This window comes from Amphimedon queenslandica, unplaced genomic scaffold, assembly GCF_000090795.2.
Source record: "Amphimedon queenslandica unplaced genomic scaffold, v1.1 AMPQUscaffold_12962, whole genome shotgun sequence".
In the NCBI taxonomy this organism is placed as follows: domain Eukaryota; kingdom Metazoa; phylum Porifera; class Demospongiae; order Haplosclerida; family Niphatidae; genus Amphimedon; species Amphimedon queenslandica.
Genome location: NW_003546802.1, coordinates 2,676 through 16,336, shown reverse-complemented (window position 1 = coordinate 16,336; position 13,661 = coordinate 2,676). Strand labels below are relative to the sequence as shown.

General features: G+C 32.7%; 3 protein-coding genes and 1 long non-coding RNA gene across 4 annotated transcripts in view; 2 read left to right on the top strand and 2 right to left on the bottom strand.

Moving 5' to 3' along the window:
- The first annotated feature begins 7 nt into the window (after positions 1 to 7).
- Positions 8 to 1,184, top strand: LOC105314369 (uncharacterized). The gene is made up of 3 exons (XM_020002211.1): positions 8 to 175; positions 480 to 662; positions 919 to 1,184. Exons 1-3 carry the CDS (start codon positions 143 to 145, stop codon positions 1,117 to 1,119), a joined length of 417 nt encoding a protein of 138 aa, XP_019857770.1. The 5' UTR covers positions 8 to 142; the 3' UTR covers positions 1,120 to 1,184.
- Positions 1,185 to 1,880: 696 nt separating this feature from the next.
- Positions 1,881 to 2,166, bottom strand: LOC109586042 (uncharacterized). Its single transcript, XR_002186784.1, has 2 exons — positions 2,125 to 2,166; positions 1,881 to 2,053 (listed from the first exon to the last, which is right to left on the bottom strand). It is a non-coding gene; the product is annotated as an uncharacterized LOC109586042 (long non-coding RNA).
- An 8,503-nt stretch (positions 2,167 to 10,669) lies between these two features.
- On the top strand, positions 10,670 to 13,654 carry LOC105314368 (transcription initiation factor TFIID subunit 1-like). Its single transcript, XM_020002210.1, has 8 exons — positions 10,670 to 10,744; positions 10,791 to 10,847; positions 10,902 to 10,994; positions 12,443 to 12,595; positions 12,661 to 12,780; positions 12,923 to 13,015; positions 13,094 to 13,265; positions 13,473 to 13,654. The coding sequence occupies exons 1-8, from the start codon at positions 10,673 to 10,675 to the stop codon at positions 13,487 to 13,489; spliced, it is 777 nt and encodes a 258-aa protein (XP_019857769.1). The 5' UTR covers positions 10,670 to 10,672; the 3' UTR covers positions 13,490 to 13,654.
- The window catches only part of LOC109586039 (ubiquitin carboxyl-terminal hydrolase 47-like), a 2,769-nt gene continuing 2,655 nt past the window's right edge, over positions 13,548 to 13,661 (bottom strand). Inside the window, exon 7 of the mRNA XM_020002205.1 lies at positions 13,548 to 13,635. Coding sequence (XP_019857764.1) covers positions 13,548 to 13,635 — 88 coding nt within the window. The remainder of the gene's footprint in view (positions 13,636 to 13,661) is intronic.

The window sequence follows — 13,661 nt, the reverse complement described above, 5'->3', positions numbered from 1 at the left end:
ATGCATACTTGCTCTCTTGTAGAAATGTGAGGCTGATAGTTACAGAAGTCGTGAGGAGTTTCTTGTTGATCTTAATCAAATAGTTGATAACAGTATCACATATAATGGACCAACCAGTCCCTTTACTGTCACTGCCCAGAGTATGAGGGAAGTGGGACTACAATATCTTGAAGAGGTGAAGGGAGAGAATGAAGCTAGTATTGCTTTGGCTGAGATTGGTTTAGACTATGATCTATTAATTTAAAATTTTACTGTTGAAAACAGCATAGTTACATGTACTATTGTAGTTATGATTTGCATGTCACCAAAAAATGACTACAAAATTACTTGGTTATGAGCATGTTTAGAAACAAGCAAATTTTGTCATGTACTTTTTATCAATAAGAAATTTATGCTTTGCTCTTACACTTTTGATATTTTATATTCTGTTGCAGTGTACATGTATCTGAATGTAATTACTATTTTTACCATTATTTTAGGAAAGAGAACATTTTGAACAATATGAAAGCCAGTTAGGACCTTTTGACAAGTCACCACTAAATGAACCAGAAGGACTAGGAGGAGAGAGTGGAGATGAGGAGGCAGAGGAAGAAGATACTAGTACTAACATGAATATTACTGGACAATCCAGTGTCATCATTACTAGTGAAGACAGTATTCAGGTATAGAAAAAAACAGATATATAGCAGAAAATTTTGGAAAGAGTTAAAATTGGAAAATTTGGTGTTTCTATAGCCATTTGCCAAAATATAATTTACCATTTTGAGCCATTATGCACATGCTCAATGGCATATGGCCACAAATTTGCCGAATTAAAAATCACCAATCACCCAAGTTTAGCAATTCACAAAAATTTATTTGCTCCAAAATTTCCTGGTGTACAGTATGATAGTTGTTGATTGTCGAATGACTGTATAGATTGGGACTATAGATGTTGAAGGCACAGATGAAGAGGATATAGAGAAAGGGAGGAAAGGAGAAGGATTGATAGCCAGTAGTTTGTTACCAGTCACTGGTGGTGGTATGGACATATTGAGTCATTATTTACAATATTCATCATCATCAAGCAGTGAAGGAGAGGGGGAAGAGGAGGATATTACTGATATGGAAGAAGTGTAACTCTGTTTATGTGTAGGTATCATAAAACATTCATTTTTAACTTAATGCACGAAAAATGGTTAAAATATTTTGCTTGCATGTACTATAGTCCTACAAAATGTATAGTGATACTGATTAATATACAACCAGTTGCCTTGTGATGGATGTGTTACTGGTCAAGCAGCTGCAGGTCATCAGACTCCTGTGAAGATCCCTTGCATGCTCATGTAGCTGCCCTTCCCTCTATAGTCACTGTCTCGATTGATCAATGGAGAATGTAGACATACATGTAGTGGGCAATGTTCTCACCAAAGGACAATGGTTCACACTCTGAATCTCTCCTGACTGTCATGAGATCAATATTTCTCGGTCTGACTCTGTTGAATTTACGCTTTAAGATAAAACACCTGGCCTTTGTATTGTGACTAGAAACACAACAGTCGACACTAATCGCTGCACAAACTCAATTTTTAGCTAGCTTATGGTCCAAGCACAAGTTGCTTAGGGACCTTCAGTGCATAGCATAGTCATTGGCTCATTGCCACCGTTTTAAACTCTAGTGCATTTAAAAACTTTTAATAATGACAAAAAGTGTTAATAATAATAACAACAATAGACATCTGAACTCTTCATGACTACTTACAGTTATTGGCCTCGCCCAGCTTTGCGTAGACGAGGACTAGGTACTTGTCTTAATGTATTTGTTATGAATCGATACTTTGTATTATTACCAACTTCACATTTTGTGTTGTTGTGCATTTTGAGAAACAATAATAATAATAATAAGTGAAATGGAGCCATTAAACAAAATACACCAGATTAAAATGTACTTGGTAAATTATTATTTTAAAATTACATAACATGAAGATTAAAATAATTATGTTATAATACTTGAAAATTAAATTAATCCAATCAACATCAATGTTGATATCTGCATTTCCTAATTTTCTTCAACCTACAGCAATATAATAAATGTAAAAGAAAAAATTTCTATAATACTAATTGGACCATTAATTGATAGTGTACCTTGCTTCCTCTGCCTCTTGTATTTCTGATCTCTCTTTATCTGTTAACTCTTTCATTGTCTCTCTATTGTCTCTAAATAATTATAAACAGTAAGAGGTGTATGTAAGTGTGTGTGTATACATAATGTGTGTATGTGTTCATTAGTACTTGTAATATATGACACGTCCATCATTATATAGTCCTAATGAGCATAATCTGTGTGAAGTGATAGAATACCATTTCAACTTATTCTCAATATCAAGATATGACATCTCAACTGGAAATGATGTACTCTAAGAGTTAAAGAGGAAGTATCTTTATTATGTTTTGTATCAATGATTAACCTCTGCACAATAGATATACTCAGTAGATATTCCACTTAACTCTGATAGCTGTAAAAAACAATAATAATGATGATTATACATACCTACACTGTATTTATTCATAGTGTTGATTATCGTATAAATTAATGTTAATATAACCTATAGATTTGTATTGGCAGCAACTGGCAGTTGTACCATTATCAATTCTACTATTTAATATGTGGCATAAAATCCAAAATTTTCCAGCTACTACTTATCACAAACAATACAGTAAACACAGTTTTAATCTTATAGCATTATAACTACTTGTTTGAACAAGTACTGTCCCATGCAGTGCAACGATAAAATTATGATTACCTTTTCAATAACATGCTTAGGATCCTCATAATCCAGTATAATTTCTTCTATTGGATCAACTGAACATTGTGATGGATGCCATCTTATAACATACACCTGTATCTGTGTATGATGCATTATCTTCTCTGGTCCTAATGAAGATTAATACAATAACCTTACTATAATCAAGTGAGGTACAGTATACTGATAATATCATATAGCAGCATTTATTGGTGAGAAACTAATTTTGGTGAGCTGGCAAATTTTAGGAAAGCACCAAATCAAGATTGCTGAAGTCACCAAAATTTAATTTACAAGTCACCAATTTAGTCAATTTCACCAAAATAAATCTTGCTACAAAGTTTAAAATGAAAATATTGAGATTATGACCTTTCAATGGTTCCACATAAAATGGTTCTGTTTCTTTTCTAGGATGAGTCATCAAATAATCACTTTGATCAGGATACACTCTACCAGGCCTCACTCCATTTTTGTGACGTAATCTCATTCTACGTACATTGAGACAAGTAAGTACATCACATGATGTACTTACTTGTCTAATTCAAGGACACAGTCAATTCCTTGTACTTTTGCTTTTTCAATAATTTGTTTCTTAAATTCTCTCACTGGTGTATACTTAGCAACAACAGACTCCATCATGTATTTACAAAACTAAAACATAAAATAAAATTAAAATTATAATAACTAATAGTCTTACATTTGTATTATCAACTTGTAATAAATATAATTTAATTCTGACTCTACCCAGTCTTACTATCAACTAGAAGATAAATGAAATATTTTTAGTTCATACAATGTATAATAGAAAGGAGAAGTGAATCAATACTTTTGATCCAGATCTGATATCCACTAATGTCTTGTGCAGTCCTGTCATTTCATATTCTTCATTATTTCTGATTCCATACATTCTAAAACGAGCAGGTGGTACACCAATCAGTGGAACTAGCTCCTCCTTCAATTCAGCTAGTGTTATTCTCTTATCAACTTGTACTTGTATCTCTGTATTGAATAATATAATATTTAATGTTCTTTATAATAATTAAGGCCTTTCTACACTAGCACTTCTAGTGCGCATTGAATCATAAAACTGGTTCTAATCATTCTACATCTGATGCAAATGGGCTTCAATGCACAATATATCAAACCACCTCTATATGTGGTTTGAATGTGCATTCAATAGATAAACAATAGCAGCTGGATCAGAAATACTATCACTTGATGCAAATTGAAGCTAAACCAGTTTAAACAGCATTACAAGTGTAAAAAGGCCTTTATACTCAATATTACTTCTTTTATCTTCTTCATTTATTGATACAGTTTTCATTATTAATCTTCCATCAGGTAGGTTGGTTGTAGTGTGAGTGGCTTCAGGTTGAGGAGGAGGTAGTGTAATGTCTAACAGTATTGAGTTAAAGTGAAAATCAAGATATCTGTGCATCAAACTATCTTTGTAATCCTCTAAAAAATCTATAGGATCCGATGATACATATATCTAAGAAGAAAGGAAAGAGCATGTGTGTCACATGTGAACAAAAAACAGTAAGAATAAGGAAATATTAAAATAATGTATAGCATGTTCCTTTTGTTTGGCCAAACTAATTAACCTGACAAAAGGTACCCATAAGGAGAATGTAGAGCATAAAAGCATATACATGTACATCATTATGGTTGCACAGGATCCATCAAATCAGGCATGCATGATTGATAGTTATACTGTTGCAGTTCCCAGTTGACATACAGACAGAGTGTGTGAGTAATCGTACACAAATAATATCTAGCACTCAAAGAATGTGAAACATTATGAGGCTTTGCCCCTGACCATGCTCCAAGATACATACATACACAGACAAACAGTACTTAAAGAATAAGGACTTTGTCCAATTAACACTTACTGTTGGTATTACAAGTTGCTCTCTGTGTAGTTTGTGTGAACTGAATAAATCTCCTTTAAAAAGCACTTCCTTTAAAGACCTTTCAACATCTTTTAAATGTATGACTGAGTGAGCTTCATTAAACAATAGTATCCTCATACATGATGAATTGAGATTAAATAACTAAAGATCAAATTGAGAGAGGGTAGGAGAGGAATGATCAATATATAATGGTATATCTTTCCTCTTACTTCTCCTATATATTGTTTCAATTCTCCAACAGTCCAACCTTCTTCACCTTTTATTGGTTTAGCTAGTCCTACTTTACCAGTTGAGAGATCAACCACTGATATCTTTAGATAAATACCTACACCATCAAACACATGTACATGTACATGTAATAAAAGGAATTGTCATTAGAGGTGAGCGATACAATGCCAAAGTACTCAATACCAGGCCTCTGATACCAAGTATTTGATACCTATTCTGGTATATACATGTATGTATTGAGCTAGTGACCATGCCCAATGGCCACACCTTTTTATAATTACAAAAATGACGGCTCATTTGCTTGATTTTTGTTAATGACTAATTATAACATATTTTGTATGTGCAGTAGCGACTATTCAGTACTCAATACCATCAATACTGATACTCAGACTACTTGGTATTGGTAACAATCGAAAAATTCTGGTATCGCCCACCTCTAATTGTTATGGTAATGATACAAGCACACTCACCTCCAGTATTGTATTCCTTAAAAGTCTCAATATCTCTACAAGTTTCTAAGAATAATCCACAATATCCAACCACACCCATAAGCTGTCCAATAGTTTGATCCTGAAACTGAATATAATAAATAATTATAACAATTATAGGGTATACATGTATCTACAGGTATGTACCTTATCAAAATCAAAGGACTGTTCCATTACATCCTTAATGAAATTATATTTGACTAAACGACATCTCTCAATAGGAATATGAGGATCTAATTCCATTAACTGATAAAGAAATGAGGAGAAAAGAAATGAAAGAATAAAACAAATTAAGCAACTAAAAACAACAAACCTCATAAGCTGTATCCAGTACTGTGGGTAGTAATTCATCTTTATGTACTTGAAATAATTTACTAGCTAATTCACCAGTAACAGGATGATTGCAATATAATAAGAACTATAAAATAAAAGGAAATCAGTGAGTACTCGCTGTCTTAGTCTCACTCACTGAAGACAGTTGATCCTCTTTATCACTTAGACTATCATACTCAATCTCTTCAACTTCAGACTCATCATCTTCAAAATCTAAACGACAATCAAATGATGACACAACATCATTAATACATGTATATAAACCTTCAATCTCTTTTATGATCTTCTTATTGTGCCTCCTTGCAGTAATTAGTTCCATATTTGCTAATGTTATTTCTTCTTGTAATTTCTCTATTATTCTTTTATTATCTACTAATGGCTGATAGTCTGGTCTTGTCATTGCTTCAAGACAGCATTTGCACTCATCAATTTCAAGAGACATTTCTCTTCTCACTTTGCTAGCAGCTTTAATTAATTATATAATTATTAGTATAATTAATAAAACTACTCTAACCTGAATCAGGATTACTAGAAAGCGATCTCAAATACTCAACCTTCATTTCTGATAATTTTTCGGACATCTCTTTGTTCCCTTCTTTAATCACCTTAAACTGAGAGCTCAATACAGTTAACTCTTTAGCAAGTGGTTCTTTCTATTAATAATTATTATAATTAATTTACTAGAAAATTTAGTGAGATATATCTATACTTTAACTTCTTTAATTGATTCAGTATCACTTTGAACAGACAGTGACTCTTCCTAAATTAAAATGTAAAAAACAGGATCATTTAGATTACACAATGATAATATAATACGTATTGCATACAATGTAATTATAGTATCAGTAGAGTATGCATGCATCATGCTAGGATTCATGTTTGCCACTCAGAGTATTAGCTAACCTCAGGTAATACCATCACTGATAGATCTTGCTTTAATTCAATTGTTTCCTAATGTACAAGTAGAACAGCATCAAAAATGTGTCTGAGTAAATTTCTCAAAATTTTACACTATAATGTGCACTTTAGCTATACACGTACTTTCTCTTTGCTACTGATAGCATCTCTTAGTCTACATTCAGCTTCTTTAAGTATAATAACCTGAATAAATAAAAATATATAACATGTAAGCATATTGCATGCATCACACATAATGTGATTAATGTATACTACAGTTATGGTCAGACCTCTGTATGTTGTAGTGAGTCTTCAACCTTTTCTTTTAGTTCCTATACAATACAATATTCATAAAACAATATTCAATTATTCATACTATGTACTTTTTTTCTAACATCTTGTCTCCTCCATAATGTTAAGTTACCAATAGTCAGTTTCTTTAATCCTTGTCCCATTAGTATATGAATATTCTCTATCATCCTCAGTACAGTAAACCCAACATCAGAGAAAGGAAAGGAGCAAGTGACACATATTGAAGTGGATGTTGCTATAAACTTAATGACCAGAAGTTTACCAGATACTTTTGATAAAATGCCCTTGATATCCTTCAGTACATGTTCCTCTGGCTCCCAGTCAAAGATAAAAGTAACTGTTTCACATTGAAGATGAAAAACAGAGTCGAACCTTTTGTCCAGACAAAGACTAACTGATATTGATTTGTAGAATTCCTTTAACTCAGTTCTATATGCCTCAATGTATTCCTTTGCTTCAGTAATCTCCATTTCTTCTACTATGCTATGAAGTAGTTCAATGTTAGTCAGTGAACATTCGTCTTTAATATGACGAAGGATGCTAGAAACATCTGAACATTGTTTAACTTTTTTACTGAGGGAAGTGCTGTAAGAAGAGAGGAACTCTTTGATGTCATCCACATCTAATTTCTTCTTTAAAAACTTGCAAACGTTATACAACATCCTTGTATAAGAAGCTTTTATTGAGCTATACTCCACAAATAAATGTTGAGGAACAGGCACTTCAACTAAAAATAGTTTCATTAATAGCAGTTATGTAATCGATACTATACTATACTTTGAGGTGATAATGGTTGTGAAGATGAATTACTACTAACTTCAGTATCAGCAGTACTACCTATAAAAGAAAAGGACAATTAAATGAACTATTCATGCATGCAGTAATGACATAAATTACATACCAGATTGTGCTGTATTGGCAGTACTTGTATTATCTATAGATGTAGACATTAATGAATGTATTAAAACAATTAATTAATTATGAATACCTTGTGGATGATCTTTAATAGTCTCAGGAACCACATCCACTTCAAGAGTAGAAAAATAATTACCTAAACACATACATGTAATAAAAAGATACACTAAATAGTATAATTAGGATATGACTCCTGTTTCTTACCACACATGACCTCATAATTGAATATATTCATTGACAAAACACATAACTTATTAACAGTAATGAATAATACTGGCCACCCACACTACACAGCCAAGAGTTAGCATGTATGATGCAAGACACTGCCCAAAATCAATGAATTGAGCCTGATTACAGTATTGATACAGTCTAACAGGTATCATTGCTGAATCATGCATGTTGCTCTGGCTGAACCAGTATGAATTCCAGCATGATTGTATCAGGGCTGATGGATCAGGCTAGGCTCATTGCAATGTTAACTACCCAAAATCCATGATTCAGGATGCATTAGGCCAGATCAGGACTGACATCATTCATGATTCAATCACAAACTCTTGGCTGTGTATGCATCAGTGTAATGGTAACAATGAACAATGAATTAATAAAAGTGGCCTTTACAACAAATTTTAAAAGATGCAGTCATTGCAGTGACTATACATTATGATACATGTACTTACTAATATCATCCAGTATAGTTTGTCCCAGTGATACATTAGTACTTATTGTACACAATACATTAGCAAATGTATGTAAACTGTTGGGATCAGTTTGAACAGCTTCTTTGACAGCAGTTGATAGAGCCTCACATTGATTAGGAATAGAAGGACTAGCTGACACCACTCTACTAACTGCTTCTTGTGTTAACATACGTTCAGCATAAAGTAACCAAGCAATACCAACAGAATCACAAAGAGACTGAGACAGGACAGTGTGATGTTTATTAAAAATATTAATAAGAGCATGATGCTCTATAAAAATACAATGATTATAGTTACACACAGTTGTGATTGACTCACTTAATTTCTCAGCTATAGCAGTTTGATTCATAGATCGTAGAGCATCTGACAGTGAGTCCAAGTTGGTTCCTCCTCTACTGTCAACATTATCAGCTCTACCTAACCATTGGGAGAGGCACTCTGTCATACAACGAAACAGATCACCATGACACTTCATTTCAATAGCATCAAGTGTATTCTTCCTTAGTCCTAGTCTCAGTCCAAGCTGATGCCATTTTGTTTCTGGAAAGCCACATCTCTGCAATAAGTCAAGAACATCAACAAGATGATCAACACCTAGACATGTAATGACAAATCAAAATGGCGGATTTAGACATCATCATGATCATCAACATCAAAGCTTAGCTAAGCTTACCTAAACAATTTTGACTAGTGGCCATAGTTATACGAGTAGTTTACTCGACTGTTTATCTAGATCTAGCGCTAGAGGGAACAAGGGCGGGGTTCCCGTTAAAATAGATAGAAGATATGCCTGAATGAATGCTGTTATCTTTGCTGTTGATCACTGTTTTATGGAAAGTGAGTTGCCTGTACTTGTCCACCACTCCAAAGCAATTTAGTTTTGGAATCAAACTTCAAAGTCATCCCAAACTTCTGAAGTTCAAGCGGAGAAATTCCAGTAGATCTATATATATACATGGGGGATTTTGGAGTAAAAAATGCTCCAAAATCACCCTAGATTTTATTATTTTTTGATACATATTGGTGTCCTTATGCTGTACAAAAAGTTTAAGCTAATTCTGACTTCAATTTTTCAAGTTATGGCCATTTTAAGAAAATGCCAAAATTCTGAAAAATACCCAAGGCTATTAGCCCATGGTTTTTCTGAAAAAATGGCTTTAAAATCACTCTAAATTTTTATTACATTTTCTGATACATATTGATGTCCTTATGCTGTATAGAAAGTTTTAGCTAATTCAAACTTCAATTTCTCAAGTTACAGCCATTTAAAGAAAACGCCAAAATTCTGAAAAATAATTATGACTTGTTTTTTCCAAAAAAAATGCTCGAAAATCACCCTAAATTTATATTATTTTGTTGATACATATTGATGTCCTTATACTGTATAAAAATTTTGAGCTAATTCTGCCTTCAATTTTTAAAGTTACCGCCATTTAAAGAAAACGCCAAAATTCTGAAAAATAATTATGACTCGGTTTTTTCCCAAAAAATGGCTCCAAAATCACCCTAAATTTTTATTACATTATCTTATACATAATTGATGTCCTTATACTATGTGCAGAGTTTGAGCTGATCTGATAATTAATTGTCAAGTTACGAGCATTAAAAAATTGCAATTACATAAGTCCATCAATATACATACATGTATATCAGAAAATGTAATAGAAATACCTATTGATGTTTTTTGGCTATAGCTCATGATACCGTATAGCGGGAAATTTTTGAGAATAACAAATTTCGCGGATTTTTTTATGATTCGCAAAATTAAATTCCTTGAAAATCAATTTAATACGGTACAAGATGGAAGAATAGTGGAAATTCGTGAAAATTAATTCCTCAAACTTCCGGATACGGGTCATTTGCGAAATTTATTACTCTCAAAAAAAACCTGCTATACGGTATTATCCCATAGTATTAACCATGGCAATAGCCCATCCTATTCTTAAATAATTTTATAATTTGTGCTGGAAGTTTTTTAATATACTGCCATTTGAAGTTTACAAATAATACTAAAGATAATTCATTGCAGTTTTGATAGATATCAGTGTTTTTATGCTACGTAGAAGTATGCTAAGTTTTTTAGTTCATAAAACATCTGAACATACATGTACATGTACATGTATTGTTTATTTATAGAAAAAGCTAAAGCTGGAAAGAGAAGACGGACCAACCCAGAGGTACTAGTACAGTATTGCTATACTTAACCTTTGTTGCTTTCCTTAGGTGCCATTTGCTGCTGCTTTAGAGAAGATTGTTAATAAACTGAGTGCTGTCCAAGAGGTGAGTGAGAAAAAATAGAATGGTGGGAGGAGTAGTGTTTGTTCTCTTTTTTAGTATTGGCCTTTTTGTAAACCAGTTTCCTCAAAAGATGTACCTGACTATTATAATTTGATAAAGTTTCCAATGGATCTTCAGACCATGAAAGATGTAAAGGAGAGAGAGAGAGAAAGAGAGGGAGGGAGGGAGAAAGAGAGAGGGTAATGGTTGATGCAAAAAAATGAAACTACCCATAATTTATGGATCAAACAATATAATAATAACAGTACATCAGCCACACTCATAATAGCCACACCTAGCAAATAATTAGACATGGTCAATCTCAAGAAGCACATAATGTTTACATCCCAAATTTTTATTGCATTTTCTGATGCATATTGATGTACTTACATGTATGCTGTAGGGCAAGTTTGAGCTAATTTAGACTTTAATTTTTTAAGTTAAGGCCATTTTAAGAAAACGCCGAAATTCTAAAAAATGCCCAAGGTTTTTCCAAAAAATGGCTCAGAAATCATCCCAAATTTTTATTACATTTTCTGATGCATATTGATGTCCTTATGCTGTGTAGCAAGTTTGAGCTAATTCCGACTTTAATTTTTCAAGTTACAGCCATTTTAGGAAAACGTCAAAATTCTAAAAAATACCCAAGGCTATATATATATATAGCCCATGGTTTTCTTCAAAAAATGGCTCCGAATCACCCCGAATTTTTATTACATTTTCTGATACATATTGATGTCTTTATGTTGTGTAGCAAGTTTGAGCTGATTCCGACTTTAATTTTTCAAGTTACGGCCATTTTAAGAAAATGTCAAAATTCTAAAAAATATATCCAAGGCTATAGCCCATTGTTTTCTTTCAAAAAATGGCTCCAAAATCACCCCAAATTTTTATTACATTTTCTGATACATATTGATGTCCTTGTGCTGTGTAGCAAGTTTGAGCTGATTCCAACTTTAATTTTTTAAGTTACGGCCATTTTAAGAAAACTCCAAATTTTTGAAAAAAACCCTGTACTATGGTATTTTCAAAAAATTGCTCCGAAATCACCCCAAATTTTTATTACATTTTCTGATACATATTGATGTCCTTATGCTGTGTAGCAAGTTTGAGCTGATTCTGACTTTAATTTTTCAAGTTACAGCCATTTTAAGAAAACACCAAAATTCTAAAAAATACCCAAGGCTATAATAGTCTATGGTTTTTTTCCAAAAAATGGCTCCAAAATCACCTCAAATTTTTATTACATTTTCTGATGCACATTAATGTCCTTATAAGTTTGAGCTGATTCCAAGTTTCCAACAAATAATTTTTGAGTTTATGAGCATTAAAAATGTTGCCATCACACAAGTTGATCAATGTACATTAGAAAATATATTAGCCATGGCAATAGCACATGCTGTTTTTCAATAATTTTTATTGTTTGTGCCAGGATTTTTTATTGTTTGTGCCAGGATTTTTTTTCTATTTTGAAGATTACAAATAATACTAATGTTAATTCATTGCAGTTCTGATAGATATCAATATTTTTATTTTACGTAGACTGTGTTAAGTTTTTGAGTTACTACATGTATGTACACTCATTTTTATTATTTCAGAATATTTGTAAGCACAAGTATGAGACAAGGCAGCAGTTTACAGAGCATGTCAATCTAATTGTTAACAATTGCATCACTTATAATGGATTCAACTCTGAATTAACAAAAACTGCCCAAAGGATGTTGGAAATGTCTAACAAAGAAATAAATCAAGTAAGTACTTCATGCAGTGTTATAATGTAATGGTGTGATTATAATGAGTGGATTCTTTGTTGTAGAACAGTCAAGCTCTTGAGAAACTAGAGCATAAGATTAATCCACTGCTGGGAGATAATCCACAAGCTGCTCTGTCCTTCCTCTGTCGTAAATCCATTGAAAGAATGAAAGCAGTACCTAATGTGAGTGATATGAGACTTAGTTTTTCATTGTACACAGTATAATTATACCTCGTGATTATTATGCTATGTCTATCTTGTCTTCCTTCATTATGTACAGTATAACTGTACCTTATTATGTTATGTCTGTCTTGCCTTTTTCTAGTCTTGGCCATTTCATTTTCCAGTATCTTCTAAGAAGTTACCAGATTATAGAATGATCATAACTAAACCAATGGACCTTCAGACTATGAGAAAGGTTTGCTCTTAAAATTATACTTAAAGTATTCATCATATGTATTTCATTGGACTATAATGCATACTTGCTCTCTTGTAGAAATGTGAGGCTGATAGTTACAGAAGTCGTGAGGAGTTTCTTGTTGATCTTAATCAAATAGTTGATAACAGTATCACATATAATGGACCAACCAGTCCCTTTACTGTCACTGCCCAGAGTATGAGGGAAGTGGGACTACAATATCTTGAAGAAGTGAAGGGAGAGAATAAAAGTAGTATTGTTTTGGGTGTATTATTTTATTATTTCTAATTTTGTATTGCTATTATGCACTTGATCAATTTTGAGCTTTAAAAATAGCAGATTTTATCAGACATGCTTTATCGATAATAATTCAATACTTTGCTCTTACCCTTTTAAAGTTTTACATTGTGTCAACTGAAATAAAGTTAAACAATTACTATTATTATCATTATTTTAGGAAAGAGAGCATTTTGAACAATATGAAAGCCAGTTAGGACCTTTTGACAAGTCACCACTAAATGAACCAGAAGGACTAGGAGGAGAGAGTGGAGATGAGGAGGCAGAGGAAGAAGATACTAGTACTAACATGAATATTACTGGACAATCCAGTGTCATCATTACTAGTGAAGACAGTATTCAGGTATGG